This window comes from Heptranchias perlo, chromosome 22 (assembly GCF_035084215.1).
Source record: "Heptranchias perlo isolate sHepPer1 chromosome 22, sHepPer1.hap1, whole genome shotgun sequence".
Classification (NCBI taxonomy): domain Eukaryota; kingdom Metazoa; phylum Chordata; class Chondrichthyes; order Hexanchiformes; family Hexanchidae; genus Heptranchias; species Heptranchias perlo.
The window spans coordinates 16636159-16658911 of NC_090346.1; the positions used below are offsets into that span (position 1 = coordinate 16636159).

The 22753-nt window shown below is 43.7% G+C and overlaps 1 protein-coding gene across 1 annotated transcript in view; it reads left to right on the top strand.

Moving 5' to 3' along the window:
• usp31 (ubiquitin specific peptidase 31) overlaps positions 1-22753 on the top strand; it is an 81463-nt gene that overhangs the window by 45640 nt on the left and 13070 nt on the right. Inside the window, exons 5-11 of the mRNA XM_068003043.1 lie at positions 9066-9201; positions 15159-15288; positions 16090-16270; positions 17864-17975; positions 19520-19617; positions 20471-20548; positions 21895-22024. Coding sequence (XP_067859144.1) covers positions 9066-9201; positions 15159-15288; positions 16090-16270; positions 17864-17975; positions 19520-19617; positions 20471-20548; positions 21895-22024 — 865 coding nt within the window. The remainder of the gene's footprint in view (positions 1-9065; positions 9202-15158; positions 15289-16089; positions 16271-17863; positions 17976-19519; positions 19618-20470; positions 20549-21894; positions 22025-22753) is intronic.

Genomic DNA, 22753 nt, shown 5'->3' on the forward strand with positions numbered 1-22753 from the left:
TTTTTAGTGCCAAGAATGACTATGAATTATGGGAAGTAAAATTGCTGTTGAAAATGTCAGGGTAGTACAAGAGGAAGCTTAATATAGGGCATAGATTCCAAGAATAACCGGGTCATAGCACACTCCTGGTGTCATTACATATAGCAGAACAGCAGTGCTGTACCTTGGGGCTGAAGGCAGTTGGTTTTACACTGTAATTGGTGTTCAAATGTAATCCCATTCTAGATTAAAGCATGCCGTGTTTCAGACCTGTCATTTACCATGTGTTTATACCTGACTTTTATGAGAAAATACAAGTAATCTGGATTGCCGATTACTGTGACACATCTAGCTGTGCATTCACCAGGGTTGCAGAGTTTCTGTTCGGATGTGCCAGCTTGCTGTAAGAATAGGGATGTGCAGTAGGGGTTTGGTGTTCTTCTTGAGTCCGTATAAAAATTGGAGATGAAAAGCAAAGCTAGAAATCAAAACAAAAACGCACAATGCTGATTTGTCTGTACCTGAAAGAGAGTGATCGATTTGGAAATCTTTCAGTACACGGAGCTCAAAGAAAGGAAGAAAGAACTTGTATTTATATAGTACCTTTCACGACCCCAGGGCATCCCAAAGTGCTTTACAGCCAATGAAGTACTTTTTGAAGTGTTGTAATGTAGGGAGGGTTCCACTCAAAATATCTTGAGCTGATGAAGGCGTCCATCTGAAACTATCTTTTTCAGCAGCTTACTGATCAATTGTACATTTTTTTGTTTGAGATTATGCATTGATCTGCTTGGCTTTGGCTTTTAGTACCATTTCATGCCTGGACATTACCTCTCATCGTCCTGCAGTGAGGAATGGCTGGGTTGTGTACAAACCCAACTGCAGTAGTTTTGGACCCAACTCTTTATAAAGTTCCTGGGCCTGGGTGATGGGGGTGGACAATACTGCATCCTTATTGGTCAAAATGCACCAATCAGGTAGCAGCCTTGTCCAAGCCTGGGAACTTTTAAAGAGGTGAAGCTCAGGGGAGTGGAGGCCTCACTTTCTTGGTTTTTATATGTACGGGAAGTTTCATGTTTGTGTATGAGGCTTGCATGCTGTGTAATAATATACAACCCACTCTCAGGTTTTGATTGTGTCCCCCAATCCCAACTCCAAAAGGTTGGCCATCAGTGAAGTAGGGTAACTATGTGTGCAAGTGATATCAGTCTAGTGTTAATGGTTGGAATTTACATGTCTGCTTGTTCGATATGAAGGAATTGAAGGATGAGGCTCGGGCCGAGCTCTATGCACCTGCCTGCCTCTAATTGTGTACGAGTGTATTGCCTAAGTAGAATTTATCACTGTTGGATCGTAATTTTCACAGGTTTCTTCATGCGTGGCACAAGTTGCTGCGGGCACTCTTTAGCATTGCATCATGCAATGAAATCAAATATGGCGGTAATAAAGGGGAGGTGTCACTATGAAATGTGCAGGAATTTGTGTGCGAGGGGAGGGATGGGGCAAGTGAGATTCTCAGCTGGATATTTTGCACAGGGACCCAATTTAATGAGTCCCAAGTGAGATTCCATTTTGTTTTTAAAGAAGAGCTGACTGTCGATATGGTTAAAACAGGATTGAAAATTCTAAGTCTAGACGCAGGCATTCTGTGGAATAGGATTATTTGCTGGTGGGACCATGGAAATACTGTCCCTGGATTGTAACTGGTAGTAGTTGGGTTGCTGGAATTTGGAAAGCAGAATATTGCCAGCTTACCCGGGTGGGAGGGTGGAGAATTTACATTGGCTCCCAGTCTGGCAACGCCTTGATTTTAAAATTCTCATCCTTGTTTTCAAATCCCTCCATGGCCTTGCTTCTCCCTATCTCTGTGACCTCCTCCAGCCCTACAACCCTCTGAGATCTCTCCGCTCCTTCAATTCTGGTCTCCTGGGCATCCCTGATTTTTATCGCCCCATCTTTGGCAGGCGTGTCTTCAGCTGCCTAGGCCCAAGCACTGGAATTCCCTACCTAAACCTCTCCACCTCTCTACTCCTCTCCTCCTTTTAAGAGGCTCCTGAAAACCTATCTCTTTGACCAAGCTTTTGGTCACCTATCGTAATATCTCCTTACGTGGCTCATTGTCAAATTTTGTCTGGCTACGCTCTTGTGAAGCGCCTTAGGACGTTTTATTATGTTAAAGGTGTGATATAAATGCAAGTTGTTATTGTCTTAAAGGGGTTCTCTTTGCTCACTGTTAGTCATGATGTGGAGATGCCGGTGATGGAGGTTCTGATCTTTTGGGACTGGTTGTGTGTACTTCTCACTGTGATAAGAGTTCCTCACATCAGTGTGTGAAAGTGATGTTGGAAGGAATCGTGTCTTTTGGTTGCATTTGAAGTCCATGAAGAAATTAGCAACCATATCTCTCTCTCTTTGAGAGGGGTGGGGAACATTAATCTCTAAATGAAGCATTCAAACTGATCTCTATCTTTTCACAGTAAGACTGAACACAGAGTTTAAGTTTTCTGACTAACACTGATCGCTGTATTTTACTTCCATTAGAACACATTTCCAAAAATTAAACTCTGATTTCAAAAGCAGTTGAGGTTGGTGTGAATGTTTCAACCATTTCAAAATAAAGGCCGGGGATAATGGCAACAATTTTATCAGGGGTTGCAATAAAACTGGTGCCATTTATTTAAATTTGGGTACTGTTGGAGGATTGTGAATTTAATGATTATCTGAAGATCAGCAAACAGCGGGGTTCATTCAAATGCTGGTCTACTCCAAGTGTCGCTGTTATCTTCTGACACAGTGCACATGTGCCCAGGAAGATTACAATAAGGAAAATTGACCTGCCTGACTGATTTATCACAGGAATATTGCGGGTTTGTGTTGGTGTGGCAATCTGCTCCTTGGGTTCACATAGAGCAGTGTGATGCCACGTGGTTCGGAGCAAGATACTAGAGTTTGGGTCAGCAGGTCCTTTTACGACTTGTATTTTTCCCCCAGTTTGATTACTGGCCGAGTCGCTCATTTCCCTCTCCTTTCTAGCACTGGAGCCTTCAGACCAATTATAGTTTTCCAGCAATTGTTCTGCATGATATTAAAAGGTGCATTTACATTCAAGGACTGCAGCTTATGGTGAACAAGTTGTTCCTCCATCGGCTGTACTCTAGTATAAACAACTTGACCTGCAGAGACCCATATTACGGATTCAAACTGATAAAGGGATTTGATAGTGTAGATACAGAAAAACAATTTCCTCTGGTGGAGGAATCCGGAACAAGAGGACATAATCTTCAAATTCGAGCTAGGCTGTTCAGGAGTGGAATCGGGAAGCACTTTTTCACACAAAGGGTAGTGGAAATCTGGAACACTCTTCAGCTAAAAGTCTGTGGATGCCGGGAGTCAATTAGAGCTTTCAAGATTGAGATCGAAAGATTGTTGTTTGGTAAGGGTATCAAAGGATATGGAGCAAAGGCGGGTAAATGGAGTTGAGGTGCAGATCAGCCATGATCTAATAGTTTGTAAATGAGCAATGCAACGAATTTTGCACTTTTTTGTGACTGGATCAACAGTGAGCTTTGAGGCAGCATTCAGTGCGTTTCATCATAAACTGTTTTCATTCCAAAAGGAGTTGGTGTTGAGAACATTTTATCTGCAGTGGGAGCCTCACTATAAATTATGTGGAGGAAACAGCTCAACAATTCGTGACTAATTATGTGATAATTAAATTCAAGGGCCAGCACCATAGAATTAATCTCAGCTGCAACCAAAATAGATCCTTCAAATGCATGTTGGCTGTTGGAGGGGAGGAACCAATGTTTCTTTTTGATTTAAAATTGTGTTTAAGCATCTCTAATGGTAGATTTACATAGGTTACAAGCAGAGCTGATGTCTGGCGATAAGGGCAATCTGAAGCCATGAATTTGAGTATCGTGTATTGGCACAGCATTTAGGACTTTGACTTAAGTGCAGTTTTTCCCATAGCCAGTTGGTATCAAATAAGACTACAGACAGAAATGAAACTCTTAACTGCAGGAGCATGGATTGGATTGGGAAGGCTAGCTGCTACTAAACGAGTTTACTTCTGTTAATATTTTTTTTGCCAGACTAATGCTGCTTTGAAGGCCAAAGTAGACGGTCACTGATTGTATAAAAACTTTATCCCCCGCTTCCTTTTGCCCCATCATTGGTGGCTGTGCTATCTGCTGCCTAGGCCCTAAGTTCTGGAATTCCCTCCCTAATAGGAACGTAGGAACAGGAATAGGCCATTTAGCCCCTCGAGCTTGTTCCGCCATTCAATGAGATCATGGCTGATCTGTGACCTAACTCCATATACCCACCTTAGCCCCATATCCCTTAATACCTTTGGCTAACAAAAATCTATCAATCTCAGATTTTAAATCAACAGTTGAGCTAGCATCAACTGCCGTTTGCGGAAGAGAGTTCCAACTTCTACCACCACTTGCGTGTAGAAGTGTTTCCTAACTTCACTCCTGAAAGTCCTGGCTCTAATTTTTAGGCTATGTCCCCTAGTCCTAAACTCCCCATCCAGCAGAAATAGTTTCTCTCTATCTACCCTTGAAAACTTTGATCAACTCACCCCATAATCTTCTAAATTCCAGGGATGGTTTGTGTAATCTCGCCTCGTAATTTAGCCCTTGGAGTCCGGGTATCATTCTAGTAAATCTACATTACATTCCCTCCAAGGCCAATATATCCTTCCTACGGCGCAGTGCCCAGAACTGAACCCAGTATTCCAGGTGTGGTCTAACCAGGGCTTTGTATAGCTGTAGCATAACTTCTACCCCCTTGTATTCTAGTCCTCTAGATATAAAGGCCAGCATTCCATTAGCCTTTTTGATTTTCTGTACCTATCCATGATGTTTTAATGATCTATATACATGGACCCCTAAGTCTCTTTGGACCTCTACTGTTTTGAGCTTTTCACCATTTCGAAAGTACGCTGATCTATCCTTTTTAGGTCCAAAGTGGATGATGTCACACTTGCCTACATTGAAAACCATTGCTGCAGTTTTGCCCATTCACTTAATCCATTAAAACCTCTAATTTTATGCTTCCATCTACGCTGCTTAGAATGCTGCCTATCTTTATGTCATCGGCAAATTTGGATATGTGGCTCTCTATCCCCTCATCTAAGTCGTTAATAAATACGGTGACTAGTTGAGGCACCAACACAGATCCCTGTGGGACACCACTAGTCACATCCTGCCATCTTGAGTACCTGCCCATTATCCCTACTTTCTGTCTTCTGCTGCTCAGCCAATTTCCTAATCAGGTCAATAATTTGCCCTCAATTCCATGAGCTTCACCTTTAGCTAACAGTCTCTTTTGAAGGACTTTTCGAATGCCTGCTGGAAGTCCATTAAAAAAAATCCTTCATGCTGGCTCTCTTTGATCAGCTGAAAATTTTCAAGGTGTTCAGTCACCCAATCCTTAATTATAGACTCTAGTAATTTCCTGACAACAGATGTTAAGCTAACTGATCTATAATTTCCTGGTTTCCTCCTCTCAACTTTCTTAAATAGTGGAGTGAGGTGCAATTTTCCAATCTAAAGGAACAGTTTGTGAATGAGAGAACTTTGGAAGATTATGGTATGGGCTTCTGCAATGTTCTCACCTACTTCCTTTAAAACCCTGAGATGGAAACCATCTGGTCCTGGGGATTCATCACTCTTTAGTGCCATTATTTTCTTCATTACTGTTAATTTGCTTACATTAATTATGATGAGTCCCTGTTCCTGATTTAAGATTAGTTTCCTTGGGATATCTGGCATGCTCTACTGTACTCTTCCTCTACTGTAAATACTGACGCAAAGTAATTGTTTAACATATCCGCCATTTCCTTATTTTCATTTACAATACCACCATTATCAGTTTTTAAGGGACCCACGTTGCTCTTGACTACCCTCTTTTTCCTAATATAACTGTAAAAACATTGTGCTGATTTTGATAATGCTTGCAAGTTAATTTTCATAATCCTTTTTTGTAGCTCTTACTATCTGTTTTGTCACTCTTTGCTGTACTTTGTATCACTCCCAGACGTGCCTCTCTACGACCTTCCTTAAAACCTACCTCTGACCAAGCTTTTGGTCACCTGTCCTAAAATCTCCTCCTTTGACTCTGTGTCAAATTTTGCCTGATTACACTCCTGTGAAGCACCTCGGGACGTTTTACTATGTTAAAGGTGCTATATAAATGCAAGTTGTTGTAAAAAGCACCCACAATGGGCTGGGGAACGAATCCTTATTGAGCAGGTATTGACTGCTTTTTGAAATATAATTTATTGGGGGCAGTTGGAGATGATACTTGTCTGGATTGTGAAAGGAGTTCTGGAATCAAAGGGCAACTGTTTTCAAAGCTAGAACAAACAAATACTAAAAATGTGCTTCAGGTCCTTCATAATCTGAAGGAGAAAGGTTAATGTTTCGGGTGTGGCTGTTTGTTTGAGCTAACTGCACTTTTCCCATGTTGTGATCCTCTTTACCACCATACTGCAAGATTTATTTTTAATGCTGGCCAGGCTTCCACCACTCCACAGTCCAACGAGCTGGGACCAGCGTCACTGCATTGTCGGAGAGAGTGAGGCACTTAAAACACTGGAGTCCATTTCTCAGTGGAGCTTTGTTTGAGGGTGACACTCCTGTTACAAAAATGGAGCATTTTATGTCTGTTGTGCATTATGTTGGATTCTTTCTTAAGGTACACTTGGAGATACATATTTAATTGCCTTCAATCACCAGTTCCGCTTCACAGGAGTTAAAAAATGAAATCTTGGCTGACTTGCCCCAATTTTGGACTCTAGGGGAATCGAGGGATATGGGGATCGGCGGGAAAGTGGAGTTGAGGTTGAAGATCAGCCATGATCTTATAGAATGGCAGAGCAGGCTCAAGGGGCCTTATGGCTAGTTCTGCTCCTATTTCTTATGTTTGCTCTTGTGTTCAGCAGACCTTCTGAAGCCATTGTGGTGGTTAAGGGTCTCCGTGGCGTGTTAGTGGTGAACCTCATGGAAAGTTATGGTCTTGGACCTTTGTTCGGGTCTACTTTTAGCACAGCCTGACCTCTATATTCTGAGGACAAGTAGCTGCGTTTGTACGTTACCGTGCTCTGCTGTTTGTCCTTTGTAACGGTTTACTTATCTATTAACCTGTTTAGTAGTTTATAGTCTAAGTCATGGTCCGTGGTGTTTATTTTGCTGCTTTTCGAAGTTGAGTAAATCATGTGAGGTCTGGATGCATCCAGTAAGCCAATTATAGCAGCGAAGGTTTCATTTGATCCCTGAAGCTCGCTACAGTTTGGATAGGTGAAGGTACCCTCCTGCTCACGGTGGCTGAGGTCTCACCTATGTAAGCGGTCCTTGCTACTGAACACACAAATATATCTGAGGTAAAAGGTCTAAAAAGCTAGTGACTCCCCTTTTCTCTCCATACTCCAAGCACTGCCCATGGCTGAGTGTGCTATGGTAGATATGTAACCTTATTCTGAGCTTAGACTAGCAGCAAATGCCTGACCTCTGCTCTGTGCCTCCTGGAGCTTCACAGCTTGTGAGGAATCCCGGACTCAAACTCCTCGTTCTGCGATGCCGTGCTTTTGTAATCTCTTCCATTTCCCATCGAGTCCTGTGATAAAGATGTAGCATAATATTGGGTAGCGAGGAGTTGCTGGCCAGCTTTCAGTGTATGTTGGTATTTAGAACACTGGCATTTCATGAGCCGCAGTGACGAGAGGAAATGTCACTATGAATGCTGATATTCATCTTACTGGCACGCAGTGGGCCTTAAAACATTTTGCAGCGCTTTGTCAGACAGGCTGGCAGCAGCATAAGCCCAATGGTTACGAGAACATAATGCATGCTGAAATGTGCCCTTCAGTGTGCTTCTGTCACTGTCTAATCATAAATGAAAGTGGTACTGTTTTCAATTATGTATGGAACACATTGTTGAGCTAATTTCAGAGCTTTCAGCCTCTTGAGATGTGTCAGAAAATTTGCGCTGGCAGAATTTTGGAATCGTTGGTATAAACAGGCTGAAGAGAAATCTCCGGTACAAGAAAAATGGCACAGAATTGACGGAGTACCATACAAGTGTCAGAATGCTTCATGTGTCTGTGAAATTCCCTCCTCCACTATTTTAACAGCCGTTAACCAGAAATGGGTTAATACCTCCGATTAAATGGGAGTGTGAATAGGTTAAGTGTTTGTGTGCCAGAATACCACAGTGTAATTTCAAGGCTATTGCTTTTTAATGTACTATAAAATAGTGCAATATTAGGCACTGTGTAGGGGCATTTTAAAAAAAAAATTATAGATTTTATTCTTTGTGTTAAGGGAAGGGCTGCAACGTGATCAGTTTAATTTGCTCCCCCTGGGGAAAACGTGTTTATAGTTTTCATTCAACCATGCTCCTTTTTTTCAAATAGCTGTTTTCTAATTGAGAATCTGAGTGTTGGTGCCAAGTGCTGGTTTGTTTCTACATTTGCGTTATGGTAGTATTTGGAAGGGCAACGAGCCAAAGCTACAGGCATCCTGGCATCCCTCTGGATGGGTGGCCAGTCATTTTAAGCCTTGCTGAAAATCGTTTTGGGCTTGTTTCTCCCAATATGTTGCTGAGGCAGCCACTTACTTCACTCCATCGAGTGCTGGAATTCTGCAAATCTATAGATTCAGAATGCAGCATCTGCCAAGAACAGCCCAATCTCAGCCTTTAGGCCAACAACATTGAGAGGATAAACCAACAAGTAAGAAAATATAAGCACCAATAGAACTGGCTTGGCTCTCCTTCGAAGGTCTTATTGCCAGTCCTAGAGTGGAAGTGCGTGGCCGATGGGCTACAGCTTGGACTCTGCTGGAGTAGGATGAGAATAGGTTGGACGGAGGGAGAGGGGTTGTGGGGGAGGGATAGGAGATTTTTCCGTCACATTTATTCCTATTTGGTTTTTTTTCATCAACAGCTGTGTTTTTGATTCTTTTTGTTTAGACACAGATGCTAGTATATACCCTTAAACTAATCCTGGCTGCAAGTTTAATTCTTACTGACCGGAAATAAATGTACCTTTTTATCTCCCTTTTATTCTTTTACAGGCCGTTAAATATCACAGTGGTTTACGAAGGAAAATGTTCGCATTGCATGAGAATAGGGGTAGCAGTTCCACTCTCGAGTACAGTGGGCAAACTCCGCGAGGCAATATCGCAAGAAACCAAAATCCCCACTGATCAGGTGAACCTGCATTTCATTTTATCACAATAAGATTAGTCCATTTTATCCGAACTTGAGTATTATAAATCCATATACTGTAAAAAGACCGTTTAGGCTCTGTAGCCTGGGGAAGGGGGAGGTCGACTTTGATTGCCAAAGTATTTATTGTCTTGCGTGCCCCACATCATGTCATCTTTAAACCACTTTCTAGCTTTGTGGAAAATCCCTTTGTTGAAGTGCTGCTCCACGGGGGTCCTCAGCGAAGTCTTTTTCTATTAACACAGCAAAACTCGGAGGGCACCGCGTTTAAAGGGAACCGCAGTCCCAGTCAGACGGTAAAAACAGAGCAACCACGACCATGCCTGGGCGTGCTGCGCAAGGAGCCTTCTGCGTGATGTCGCCGATCTGTGTCTGCTTTGCTCCGAGGAAATGCCTGCATCCTGGGATCTCTGGAAGAGCTCTTCAACTAAGGATTTTTCCACAAAGGAAGGAGGCAGTTAAATACCACTGTGGGGCACATAAAGGGGTAAGTGCGTTACACTGGTAGTACCACCCCTGTAGCTACCTCCTTTAGGAACACACCCGTGTTGCAAAGTGTTCTTTTTATCCAAACACTGTAGATGAGGGTTTAATTTGCTATGGGAGTCTGCTGGCTGTAAGGGTCCTATGTGAAGTGACTGGGCAGTCTGAATCCAGTGCGTAAGAGTGCACAGCTCAAAGTCGTACTTAGTTTGGGGCACTAAGTTGCCCATTTCACTTGAGAGGTGATGGGATGGCTGGTGTGGGAAATTTGAGTGGGGTGGGGGGGGGGTGGGAAAAGAGTCACGCTGGTGCAATAAATGGTCTTGAAGTTTGGGCTGAGGCACTTTGAAAGGCACAGTAGAGGGGGTTTTACTCTGCATTTAATTGTTGTACCTGACTAGGGAGTGCTTGCTACAGACATTGGGTGTCTGACGTAGAAGGTATTCCACTTACAGCACTAACATCCCTCCTCTTGATGCATACAGGGTGATCCATTCCCTTCAATCAAATACTCCATTGATGAAAATACCTTTAGACAGACTTCTACTCTGTTGTGAGGTGTGGAGGGGAAGGGAAGCAGAGGCTAAATGCAAGAGGCCGAACACAGACGGTTGAAATTGGAATTTGTAAGCCAGGATTTTAAAACCGATGTGCTGGAGAGACGAGGAGCCAGTAGAGGTTAGCAAGGCAGGGTGAGAGTGAGGAGGATGTAGTGTGGGGTAGGATGTGGGTAACAGAGTTCTGGGATGAGTCAGTGTTCGTGTAAGGAGGAAGGCAAGGAGAGCTTCAAACTACTGAGGTTTCAGTGGTTTGAAACCATTGGTTTAATGTTTTGTGTAAAATTCCCGCAGGCTCCCAAGTGCGTTGATCATTGGGACAGTTAACGCTTGAACAATTTTGCTGTGATCTGTGGTTGTAAAGCTGGTCACAGTTTGATGTACACAGCATGTTTTGATAGAGGTGTTCAAAATCATGAACGGTTTTGATCGAGTAAATAAGGAGAAACTGTTTCCAGTAGCGGAAGGGCCGGTAACCAGAGGTCACAGATTGAAGGTGATTGGCAAAAGAACCAGAGGCGACATGAGGAAACATTTTTTACGCTGCAAATTGTTATGATCTGGAATGCACAGCCTGAAAGGGCGGTGGAAACCGATTCAGTAGTAACTTTCAAAAGGGAATTGGATAAATACTCGAAGGAAAAAAGTTCACAGGGCAATGGGGAAAGAGCAGGGGAGTAGGACTAATTGGATAGCTCTTTCAAAGAGCCGGCACAGGCACGATGGGCCGAATGGCCTCCTTCTGTGCTATATCATTCTATGATTCTACTTACCTCTTGTAAGATGCCCTGTTTAACTTAGTTGGTAGCTCTCACCCTTGAGTCAGAAGGTTAGGGATACAAGCCTCCCACTAGGATATGTGTAATATCAGCTGACACTATTATTGAGGGAATGCTGTCCTTCACATGAGTTGTTAAACCAAGCCCATGTTCTACCTGTTGATTCCGTGATGCTACTTAGGGAGCAGAGGGCTCCTTTAACTACAAGAAGAGCAGGGAGTTCTCCTTATGACCCAGACAATATTCCTCCATTAACTAGTTGCCAAAAACAGATCAACTAGTCATTCATTTCATTGCTGTCCGTGAGACCTTGCAGTGTGCAAAATGGCTGCCATCTTTGCCTATACAAGTCACTGCACTTCATACAAATCCATCGTTTAAGGCACCATATAAATCCAAATCTTTCCTCCTTGACCCTCAAAGTAGCACACCTCTTCTGCTGGTTTCTCATCCCCTGCTCTTTCCCATAGCCCTGTAAACTTTTTTCCTTCAAGTATTTATCCAATTCCCAGAATGAGTGGAATGAACTTGTGGGGATTTGTGGACCAGTATGAGGATTTTGAAGTCATTGTGTGAGGGGATGGGAAGCATTGGAGGGTCAAGGACAGGACTGATGGGCGAGTGGGACGGTGAGGGTGCCACAGTTCTGGGTGAACTGCTTTTGAGTCTTGCCTGCTGCACACCCACCCCTCCCCCCACCTCGGCAGTGACGGTCTTCAGCTGTCCCAATCCTGCACTCTGGGATTTTCTTCCTAAACCTACCCTTGTCACATCTCTTTCTACCTTTAAAAGTGTCCTCAAAACCTTTCTCTTCAACTTCGCCTTTGACTACCTCCATTAGCTGTCTCTCGGTTCAATTGTGTTCAATCAGCCCTCCTGTGAAACACCTTGGGGCCTTTTTATTACGTTAAAGGCCCTATTTAAGTACAAGTTGATGCACTGTACTTTTTTGGCCAAATAAATAAAAGCGGATGCACAGTAGATCTGTAAATCCTGATTTTTAAAAAAAAAAATTAGCCTCTCTTGTGATGCTGGCAGACTTTGTACTTGTTTTCTAGTTTTTAGATTTTTAGCATTTGCAGGATTTCTCCCCAGTTGATTTGTTCTGGATTTTCAGCGTTGCGTCCCTGTAGTTATAACCGTGTGTTCTATGAGACTTCCTCCGTTCTGTTAGCACCGCTGTAGAATTGTTGGTTGCGCCTTTACTGCAGTACAATATCACCTCCAGGCACGGTGCAAAATCACTGCCTGGACTGTGAACTGGATTATAGATGGTTTGGGTGGAGAACTTCCTAAAGAACAACCAATTAGATGTTGAGAAAAGAACAGCAGTGTGCAGTCTGCAGTATTCTGTAAGCTGACAGCAACGTCCAGTCTTGATCACTAGAGGGCAGGAAACTCGGCTCGTAGGTACTGGATTTCCAGCAGACAAAATACTAGGAATACTTCAACACCTGAATACACTGAACACACAGCCTGAAAATCTAGAGGGTTTCATTTTTTTTCTAGGTCAAGTCATTTTTTGTGTGGGTGGGGGAAGAGAATGAGTAAAAAGAGCTTCACTTGTTTCAAAAATATGTATTTATTTTATTGTACAATAGCTCTCACCTCCCTCTAACTGCACAGCTGACTATTTCCTCTAAGTTTCTCTGGTTTCTCACCATCCAGTCAGTTGAAAAGAATTGAGATAAAGGAATGCCTCTGAATTTTTGACACCCTACCTCTAACTAAGGTTTAAACATTGAGCACTGATCACCTCACTGTGTAGGGAGAGTTTTGAGCCCACCAGGATCGTCCTTTGCACTGGAAGGTGGTGACCCTTGTTGGAAAGGTAATCTGTTTTTAAGACTGCACCATTGATTATTGAGACCTATAAGAGAGAGATGAGCTGTCGCTCATGTTCCCCGGGCCTGGGATAGACTGACTGTGGCTGTGCCATTTCTCCTTCGGGAGATCTAGTTGCGGGTGCTTGTACAGGCTGAACCAGTCGCTCCACTTGTCAGCTCATGCGATCAGCTGTGGGATTTTCCCAACACTCAACATTACAGCTGAAGGTTTTGCTTGAGTGCTTCCTGGTAGCTCTTTTCACCACTTGCCCTGCTTGCTGTACAAGATCCATTTTGTGGAGATGCCGGTGATGGACAGTCATTTACCTGAGGAAGGAGGAAGTCTCCGAAAGCTTGTGAATTTAAAATAAAATTGCTGGACTATAACTTGGTGTTGTAAAATTGTTTACAAAGATCCATTTTGACATTGTGGATTCTTTCATGCTGATAGCATTTCGTAACCAGTACAACTGTGTTTTTATCAGCATTTGCCTCAGTGCTGCTGACCTTGGTGTGCTTGGGGATCTCACAATTGGTAGTCTCGACCTACCTCTTGTCTTGCTATCCTCCCTCGCCCCCCCCCCTCCCCCAATCTGTAAAAGCCCCTCAGTGCTTTCCTCTTTGCTTAGCTGGCTTAACAGAATTCTTTACAATGGCTTCTTCTGATTTTTATTTTTAAAGGGGTGTGTCACTCTCTCACATCCCTTCTCTTGCTCTCCTATACAAAGCTTGTCTAAATGAACTTGTGGGTGTCAGTCAGTCACTGGGAGTTTTGTGCTCTGAGCAACTGAAGCTGTTTTTGAATACTAAAGGTGTTAGCTGTGGCTCAGTGGTAGCACTCTTGGCCCTGAGTCAGAAGGTTGAGACTTGAGCACAGAATCCAGGCTGACACTTTAGTCCATTACTGAGGCAGCGCTGCACTGTTGGAAGTACCATCTTTTGGATGGGATGTTAAATCGAGGCTCCGTTTGCCCTCTCAGCTAGGTGTAAAAGATTCTCACGGCCACTATTTCAAAGAAGAGCAGGAGAGTTCTCCCCGGTGTCCTGACCAATATTTATCTCTCGGCCAACACCTACAACAGTTTATCTGGTCATTATCACATTGGCTGTAAAGTGCTTTGTGACATCCTGAGGTCAGGAAAGGTGCTATATAAATGCAAGTCTGTCTTCCTTTTACTGAAAAGTGTACAGGATGTTCAGTTGTCCTGACGTATCATTGGCCACAGCTGAACTCTGATTTGATGAACACATATTGTACTTTGCTGATGACCTGCTGAGGTCCATGAATCTGGAACTGAAATATTTCAATAGACCATCTGTAATGAACTTTAAACTTGTCCCTTTGAAGAGAGACAGGGATGTAACACAATTGAAGAATTGGGTGAATCACTATTGATTGATAGCCAGTGTGTGGTGCTGGTTGAACCTCGAAGTGAGGGGTATTGGTGCTGGGAATGGAAAATCTAGTTTGTTTTTGTCACAGTACCAGCAACGATCATTTGCAGGTCACGTTGGTTTTGATGCAAGGTAAAGCACTCTACTCTATTCCATAACTACTACTTAGGCAGCTACAGTGTGGGTTAGGTAAAACCAAAATTTATGTAGTGCTGAAAAATATCTTGGAGCATTCAACAAGGAAGAGGCTGGAAGTAATTGGGAGGAGGATGGAAGATCTAAAGGTTCTGTTAATAAGATGCATTTTAAATGGGAAAAGAGAGAGGGAACAAGGCAGTGTGGTTTTGGAAGAGCAGGGGTATAGCGACTATAAATGCTGTCACTCATGCTCTGTGTGCGTCTTGTTTGTGGGACCTTGCTGTGCACAAAATAGTTGCTAAAGTCACTTACAAAGTAATTAATTGTACGCAAAATGCTGTGGAATGTTTGAGAGATGTGATGAGGTGCAACATAAATGCAGAGTCCTGAGAAAAACCAGCAACTCGTGCCATGACCCCATGACAATAGGAATTTGGTTCTAAATGTCCCAAACTGATTTTATGTCCAACACTCGTCAGCTGACAGAGAGGGGAGACTTTCATTCCATCAACATGTGCAAGATTCCAATCCAGGTCTTCAAAGGTGACCAGCTGTACGATTGGACTGGACGATCCGTCTCTCACCTGGTCTTTGAATTCTGGGCCATTCAGTTTGAGCACACGGGGGCACATTGTGTAAAGTTTGTCACTAAGGGTTAAGGTGCCGTGTAGTCACTGAACAAGCTGTTTAAATGATTTGAAATTCTTATTTAGGTCATTGTAGCGCCTTCATTACTTAACTCATTAAAATGTTTGTTTTAGATTGTTCTTACTGAAATCTATTATGATGGATTCCATCGTACCTTCAGTGACGGTGATGCCCTGGACACTGTTCATGAAAACGACTGTATCTATGCTTTTGAGACACCTGATATCTACATTGGTCAAAGAGGTATGCTTGTGTGAAAGTGATAAACCGTATCAGCTAATGGTGTGTTTTAGTAAGGCTCCTGTAAAGAAAGCTTCCTATATTGGGGATGGCTGTGTTTGTGTGTGTTTTCCAAGAAACCTCTGTTAATTACATAGTCAAGAAATACTGATTTTATTTTTCAAGGATGTTTTTGGAGTGGATTTTCTGCTCATGAAGAATGTCGGTGCTGGAGAGTGGATCACTTATTTTTCCACTTCTGTCACCCAGTTACGACTTTGAGCCTTTTTAGGTCAGTTATAGTAGTTGAAAGCCGACTAAAGCTCCCTTTCCACTGTCCCATCAAACATTCCCAGGGCAGGAACAGCACGGGTTAGATGCAGAGTAAAGTTCCCTCTACACTGTCCCATCAAACATTCCCAGGGCAGGAACAGCATGGGTTAGATACAGAGTAAAGCTCCCTCTACACTGTCCCATCAAACATTCCCAGGGCAGGAACAGCACTGGCTAGATACAGAGTAAAGTTCCCTCTACACTGTTCCATCAAATACTCCCAGGACAAGTACAGCACGGGTTAGATACAGAGTAAAGCTTCCGCTACACTATCCCTTAACACCATTTTCACACAGTACTGAAACTGAGCCATTTCCCACACCAGCCACGCCCATAAGAGGGAGGGTGAGGGGAACAGCTTGTTTCTGTTCTGTTCCATCTCAGATTATAGTTTTGGTAATTAACAGGTGGTTAGTTGCTGTCGTCTTTGATTGTGTTCAGCATTTCTGTGCATATGTGTGTTCCTAATCCTCTTTCTGTATTTGTTCTTAGCAATGCTTACAAACATAAATCAGAACAACCTGAAGTTCAGCACTGATCACAGGTCCACAGTCTACTCCCATGGAGGAGTGAAGCAGATCAAGCTGGAGAGAGTGTACAACAAGGGTTCGGGCTATGAAAAATCAATGCTGCTGGTGTGCAACCAATGCTGCTCTGGGCAGCAGGGAAAAAGGTAAATTGTCTTGGGGGTGAAAACTGAAATGTCCATTTTAGAATATTTGTGCTCACCAAGGTGTGGAATATTAGTTGTAGGATTGGAATTCTTGGTGTGCTGTTGTTTGAAGTGCAGGGTGTGGTACCAGTGAGGACACATGCATAGTTCTTGTGCTCCGCACAGCAATACGCTCAGAGGTGCCGTGAATCTGTAAAGGGCCGCGTTAAATACCCAGAGTAACTGGTTTACATTGACGGGCTGAGTAAGTCACGTCCTATTACCATTACATGGGATCTAGGATTTTTTCTTTTAAGTTTTTTTTGGGGATCATTTTCCATGATTCTGTTTGTTATTCCATGTAAACTGAAAACCAAGTGCCTCAAGTATCCTTTACCTAGGACAGCCTGACCCTAACATGTTGTGTAACTGCCTAATAAATAACGTACAGGTTTATACAAGAGCATGGGTAAAGGTTGGGTCACATACAGAGTGGTGCTGTTGAACCTTTTGTGTTGGCGTTGGATCTGTATTCTTCAAAGTTTAAATGATGTATATTAAATGAGTTCCCAATAATTGCTTCGTTTACAGTCCAGATTTAAAATATAGACTGCAGTGCTGAAAAAAAACAAAGCTCCTATACCGTAAAGCTGTACTGACCCTTTTCCAGCCAGAGATACCCTACAAGCTTCCAGAACCTCTAGTTGTGTGGTGGTGACTATTGATGTAGTTGCTGCTATATACAAGTCATTCATCTCTGGGGTTTAAGTTTAGACCAGATGTGGTAAAAGTCCTCCCACATTCTGATTTTCTTGTTTTGTTGGGTGGGGAAGGGGGCCGTGATCTGTTAGGGTGGAACAGTTCTAGTTCCGAGTTGACATATGGCCCAGTTAAAATGAGAGTGCACCAGGTGGTGCTGTGAGGATGGGTTTGAGGCATATTGTTGGATCAGTCCGGAGGGAGCTGAGCGCTCCCTCTGCCCCCATCCTTGGTTTGGAAATAATCGACGGTGACACTGGGCCACAAATAATAGATGGCTCGCCATCTGCCAGGCTGTAAAGTGTGGCCATTGCCATCGATAAAGCAGAGCTGATTGCGCTCTTTAATTGACAAGGTTAAATCCAGCTGATGTATGACTAACCCATTTAAACCCATTAATTCTTTTATCAACTAGTCTTATGTGGCAATATCGTTGATTTTTTTTTTAAAAACGTCAACTCTTGCAATCTTCAACTGATGCGGAAGTTTCCTGGCACCTTGTGCATACTGTGGGGGCTGAGCCGCACTGGCTAAGATCCATTTTTCTTATTGACACCATGATAGCCTCAGCAGCCCATTTCCCATGGACACAACAAACTTGATTGTTGACTTAATTCAGAATTCTAATTCTGCAGTCTTGTTGGCAGAATGGTCAATTAAACCAACCTCAGTGACTTTGTTAACAAATCCAGTGAACTGGTCAACACGAAGTGAAGTGTAGTGACAGACTTGGTGTTAATGACGTAAATAAAAATTAGGGTTGAGATGTACGCTGACTGAGCTTTGTAATTTAATATCTGGATTCCTTTTTTAATTTCTTTTTCTCTCCAACTCCCTATTGACCTCGTTTTCTAGGTTTGGTCACCCTTTTGTACTCTGTTTGGATCGTAAAACGACATGGGAAGGACTGCAAAAAGACATTTTGGAAAAGATGCGACATCTGTTTAGGCCAGGGATGTTCACAGAGGTAGGAGTAGCTGCTGGGTTCCCTGTGACCGCGCGACTCAGATTAAAGGACTGCTCCAGGAGAAGTAACAGCACCAGCACAGGATCCAAGATCAGTTTTGTACTGTCGACCAATCTTACATTTTAGCTACTTCATTTAGTAGAGAAAGAGGGTAAAAAGACCAATATCCACCCCCACTTTGAATCGAATTCGGTGGTTTCTACATGTGGGATCCCTTGTTGGTCTAATTTCCAGCAGTTACCCAAAGGAAAATGGTGCCCCTGCTGCAGAAAATATCTTTTTACTAGCACATTACTCCTGTTGCTGTGTAATAATAAGTGAGCAAAAACAGAAACACACAGGGCAGATGTAGAATTTTCGAGAGGCTGTGTGCACAGCGTGCGGTATGCCTGACCCTTAGCAGAAATCCAATGAGCTTAGGGACTCCGTGCAGTCCCCTTGCGGACCCCAGTTTGAAAACCCACGGTATAATTCAAGATTTGTAAGTTTAATAACTAACTGGGCATGGGGCATTTCATCACAATGTGCTGTCAACTAGAGGGATTGCTATGTACCAGGAAATGAGAGCATCTAAATATTTAATGGCTCTCTTTAGTAATGATATATCTTCTATGTAAGCATTAGTGAGATTGGTTGGCAAAGTACACAGCTTTAATGTTTAGATCCTGTTGTTGTGTCCACGTCATCCATAATAATCTCCAAAAAACGTGCCTTAGTTGCTGCTCTTTTCTCTGGCTTTCCTCATCGTGTTAAAGATGAACGTCGTATGATTACTAAATATCACAGTGTCCGAGGAGGGAGAGACATCATAACTAGTTTTTTGGGATACGATTGATCTGCGGCTAAGTAAATCTCTTTTAAATGGCTTGAGTTTTACTGTTGTTCGATTGAACCTGCATCCCTTTTAAATTGCACAATGGACTCCCTTGCTAGTTGCTCCCCTTTATCCATAATACCCGTCTATACCTTGGAAATTCATGAGGCCAATCAGCAGCAAAACACTGAATTATAAGGAGAGGTTGGAAAGGGGCAATTCAGCCTTGAGAGGAGGTGTCTGAGCAGGGACCCTAGCGTTGTATACGATAGCAAACATATAGAAAAGGTAAATCTGAACATTATGTAAAGCTGAACTGTAGTATTCGGACAAGGGAGCACAGGCTCAAACTATGTCAGGAAGTTCTTCTGAGAGAGAGGGAGATCAGGTAGTGGAGGGAAAAATCGCTGATCTCGAACAGACGATGCAGTGGGGTGGGGGGAAACTGTAAAGTCTTCCTGGAGGGATAAGCCAAGTGATCCTGCATCAAACCTCAGATTGAAAAAAGATTGTGAACACTATGAATCTAAAACTAAAAGGTTGGGAAAATGCGGGGGCAAACAACATGGAAAAGAAAAAGAAAGATGGTAATGTTTTGAGTGTAATCCTCTTCTACTAACACTGACTGACTTGCTATGAGATTTTCCTGACTCCTTGCTGTCTTGTGTTGAAAGCAATGTGAAGGGGTGAAACTGCTCACGTATTTACTTTCTCTTTGCTCTTTCCCCAGGTTGGTCCCTTTAGTTTGCGAGTGCTCGGAGGTGGTGTGGGGAAGTGTTACCTTTCCCCCCAGGAAGAGTATCCCCTGTGCCAGTTGGCTGCGGAAAGGTAATTCTTCGCTCTGCGGTTTCTTACGTTGGGTTAGCTGGATTCTGCGTCAGAGCCTGGAGTGGGAACGCAACAAGCTGCGTCCTAGAAACGGGTATTTGGAGTAATTTTCACAAATGATGGGTGGGAATCCCAGAATAATGGACTTCATTAAGTTAAAGTATGTAGTTAAAAGTTCATTAGATGAAGTGTAATTGGAGTGGGCCTGAGACTGCTCCTTTTACTATAATCAGCAAAAGCTGTTCACTTTTTAATTTAAGCTATTTAAAATTGCACAGCACCTTGTGTAACACAATTGTAAAAAAACACTTGAACGAACATTTTTTCTTACACAACCCACCCTCAGTCCAAGGCTCAGTAATAGCACACTGTTACATCCACCCTCAGTATAAGGCTCAGTAATAGCACACTGTTACATCCACCCTCAGTATAAGGCTCAGCTTTAATTTTCTGTTATACACTCCACCTTCACATACTCAGCCAGTGTTGATTTAAACATGTCAGGGCTGCGAAATGCCACTGAATCCACCTGAATAAACGGAGCCACTTGTTGCATGGCTGATGTCAGCTGAGATTTCTCTAGTGATTTTTCCCTGAAAATGTCAGCTTTCCTCTAGATTGCAGAAAAGGTGTTATTGGCTAGAATTTATTTATAAACCCTGCATTGCAATAACCTCAGGGCCCTGGCTTGCATTGGGGCTACGGCCCAACACTAAAACTAACTGAGTTTTTAGATTTTCTACCCTGACATGAGACTCTGGCTTCAGTCCTAAAAGTGTTTAGGGGGGAACCGGGGTCTTGGTGTTTGCATGTCTATTTGATGTCACTTGAACTTGGGTGTCCTCTGTTTTAGAGCATGGAAGTCCTGCAGACCTGGTGGACCCCAGCACATTAAGATCATTGTGGAGTGGGACAGAGAAACAAAAGAATAGTAAGCAGTTTAAACTTGCTGTATTTCTAAGATCTTTTATTTTTGTTTTCACATCTCTCCATGGCCTCCTGTGCACTCAGCCAGGCTGGCAATCTGAGGCAGCCACTGTTTGGGTCTCTAGAGCAGGATACTGTGGTAGATTGTTTCATCTCATTGGGAGTGGGGGTGCAGAGGGGCGGAGGAAGAACACTCCCAGGTAATGAAGCAGTCCGAGCCAGCATGCAGCAAGACCTGGACAACATCCAGGCTTGGGTTCATAAGTGGCAAGTAACATTCGCGCCAGGCAATGACCATCTCCAACAAGAGAGAGTCTAACCACCTCCCCATGACATTCAATGGCATTACCATCACCGAATCCCCCACCATCAACATCCTGGGGGTCACCATTGACCAGAAACTTAACTGGACCAGCCATATAAATACTGTGGCTCCAAGAGCAGGTCAGAGGCTGGGTATTCTGCGGCGAGTGACTCACCTCCTGACTCCCCAAAGCCTTTCCACCATCTACAAGGCACAAGTCAGGAGTGTGATGGAATACTCTCCACTTGCCTGGATGAGTGCAGCTCCAACAACACTCAAGAAGCTCGACACCATTCAGGACAAAGCAGCCCGCTTGATTGGCACCCCATCCACCACCCTAAACATTCATTCCCTTCACCACCGGCGCACAGTGGCTGCAGTGTGTACCATCCACAGGATGCACTGCAGCAACTCGCCAAGGATTCTTCGACAGCACCTCCCAAACCCGCGACCTCTACCACCTAGAAGGACAAGAACAGCAGGTACATCGGAACAACACCACCTGCACGTTCCCCTCCAAGTCACACACCATCCCGACTTGGAAATATATCGCCGTTCCTTCATCGTCACTGGGTGAAAATCCTGGAACTCCCTTCCTAACAGCACTGTGGGAGAACCTTCACCACACGGACTGCAGCGGTTCAAGAAGGTGGCTCACCACCACCTTCTCGAGGGCAATTAGGGATGGGCAATAAATGCTGGCCATGCCAGCGACGCCCACATCCCATGAACGAATAAAAAAAAAATGCTGCCCCCTGCTGTTGGGATGGTCTTGGAGTGGCTCTCAATGTGGTTACAGAGTGACCTGCAGGCAAGGCCATCCTATGTGATTGGGTGGGTGTGAGCTAGTGAAAGGTACCTGCTGACTGTACTGTTACAATCCCAGTCAGGAGTGGGCTGCCCTGTCACTCTGATAGTTAAGTGGTGGGTGCTGGGGAGGGGAAAGGGAAGCATTCCAAAGAATTCAGAATGAAGTACAACAAAAATGGTTTTGCATTCAGACGGTTTAGGTGTACAACTTTCAAGTCGCCTTGTTTGGTTTGCAGCTTGTTTGGGAGTGCTGAAGATGAGTATGTGCCAGACTCGGAGAGCGTTCGCCAACAGCAGCAGCTTCATCAGCAGCCTCAGACATACACCTTATCCCAGTGCTTTCATCTCTACACCAAAGAAGAGCAGGTAAACACAGAGTGGGCACCAGCTCTGAAATAGGACTTGCACATGCGTGTGACCACACTGTGCGTGCGTGCGTACGCAGGGACAGAACAGTGCTTTGAAGTTATAGGAATGCACTAGTGAACACTAGACTGGGCCTTAACTGCTGGCAAGTGTCAGTATGGCTCAGTCGGTCAGCACTTCTGCTTTGAGTGTGTTTAGGCCCCACTGCAGGACTATAAAGCAAATAACCTAGGCTGACATTCTACTGCAGTGGTAAGGAAGCTCTGCACTGTTGGAGCTGCTATCCTTCAAATAAAGTATTAAACTGAGATCCTATCTGCCTGTTCAGGTAGATGTTGAAGATTCTGTCACTATTCAAAGAATAGCTTGGAAATTTGGTGTCCTCAACCAGTACCACCAAAATGGATTAACCGGTCATTCGTCTCATTGCTGTTTGTATCTTGCTGTGTGCAGAATGATCATTATCTATATTGTAGTCACCCCACTTCACAGTAATTAATTGTAGGTAAAGTGCGACATAAATGGAAATGATCCCTCTGGCTTAACAAATGATGGTAGAGCTCGCCTGTGTTTGGTATTTTACTCTGTCGTGTTCTGTGCCTGTGATTTTTGGTGTGATATTGCAGTCCTGGGTGCTGAGATGGTGCTCCTTTCAGCTCAATGCTGCTATCAGCCTGGCTCAGTGCGGAGCCGGCATCTCTGGCTCAGAGGGTTGTGAGGTACGAGCCC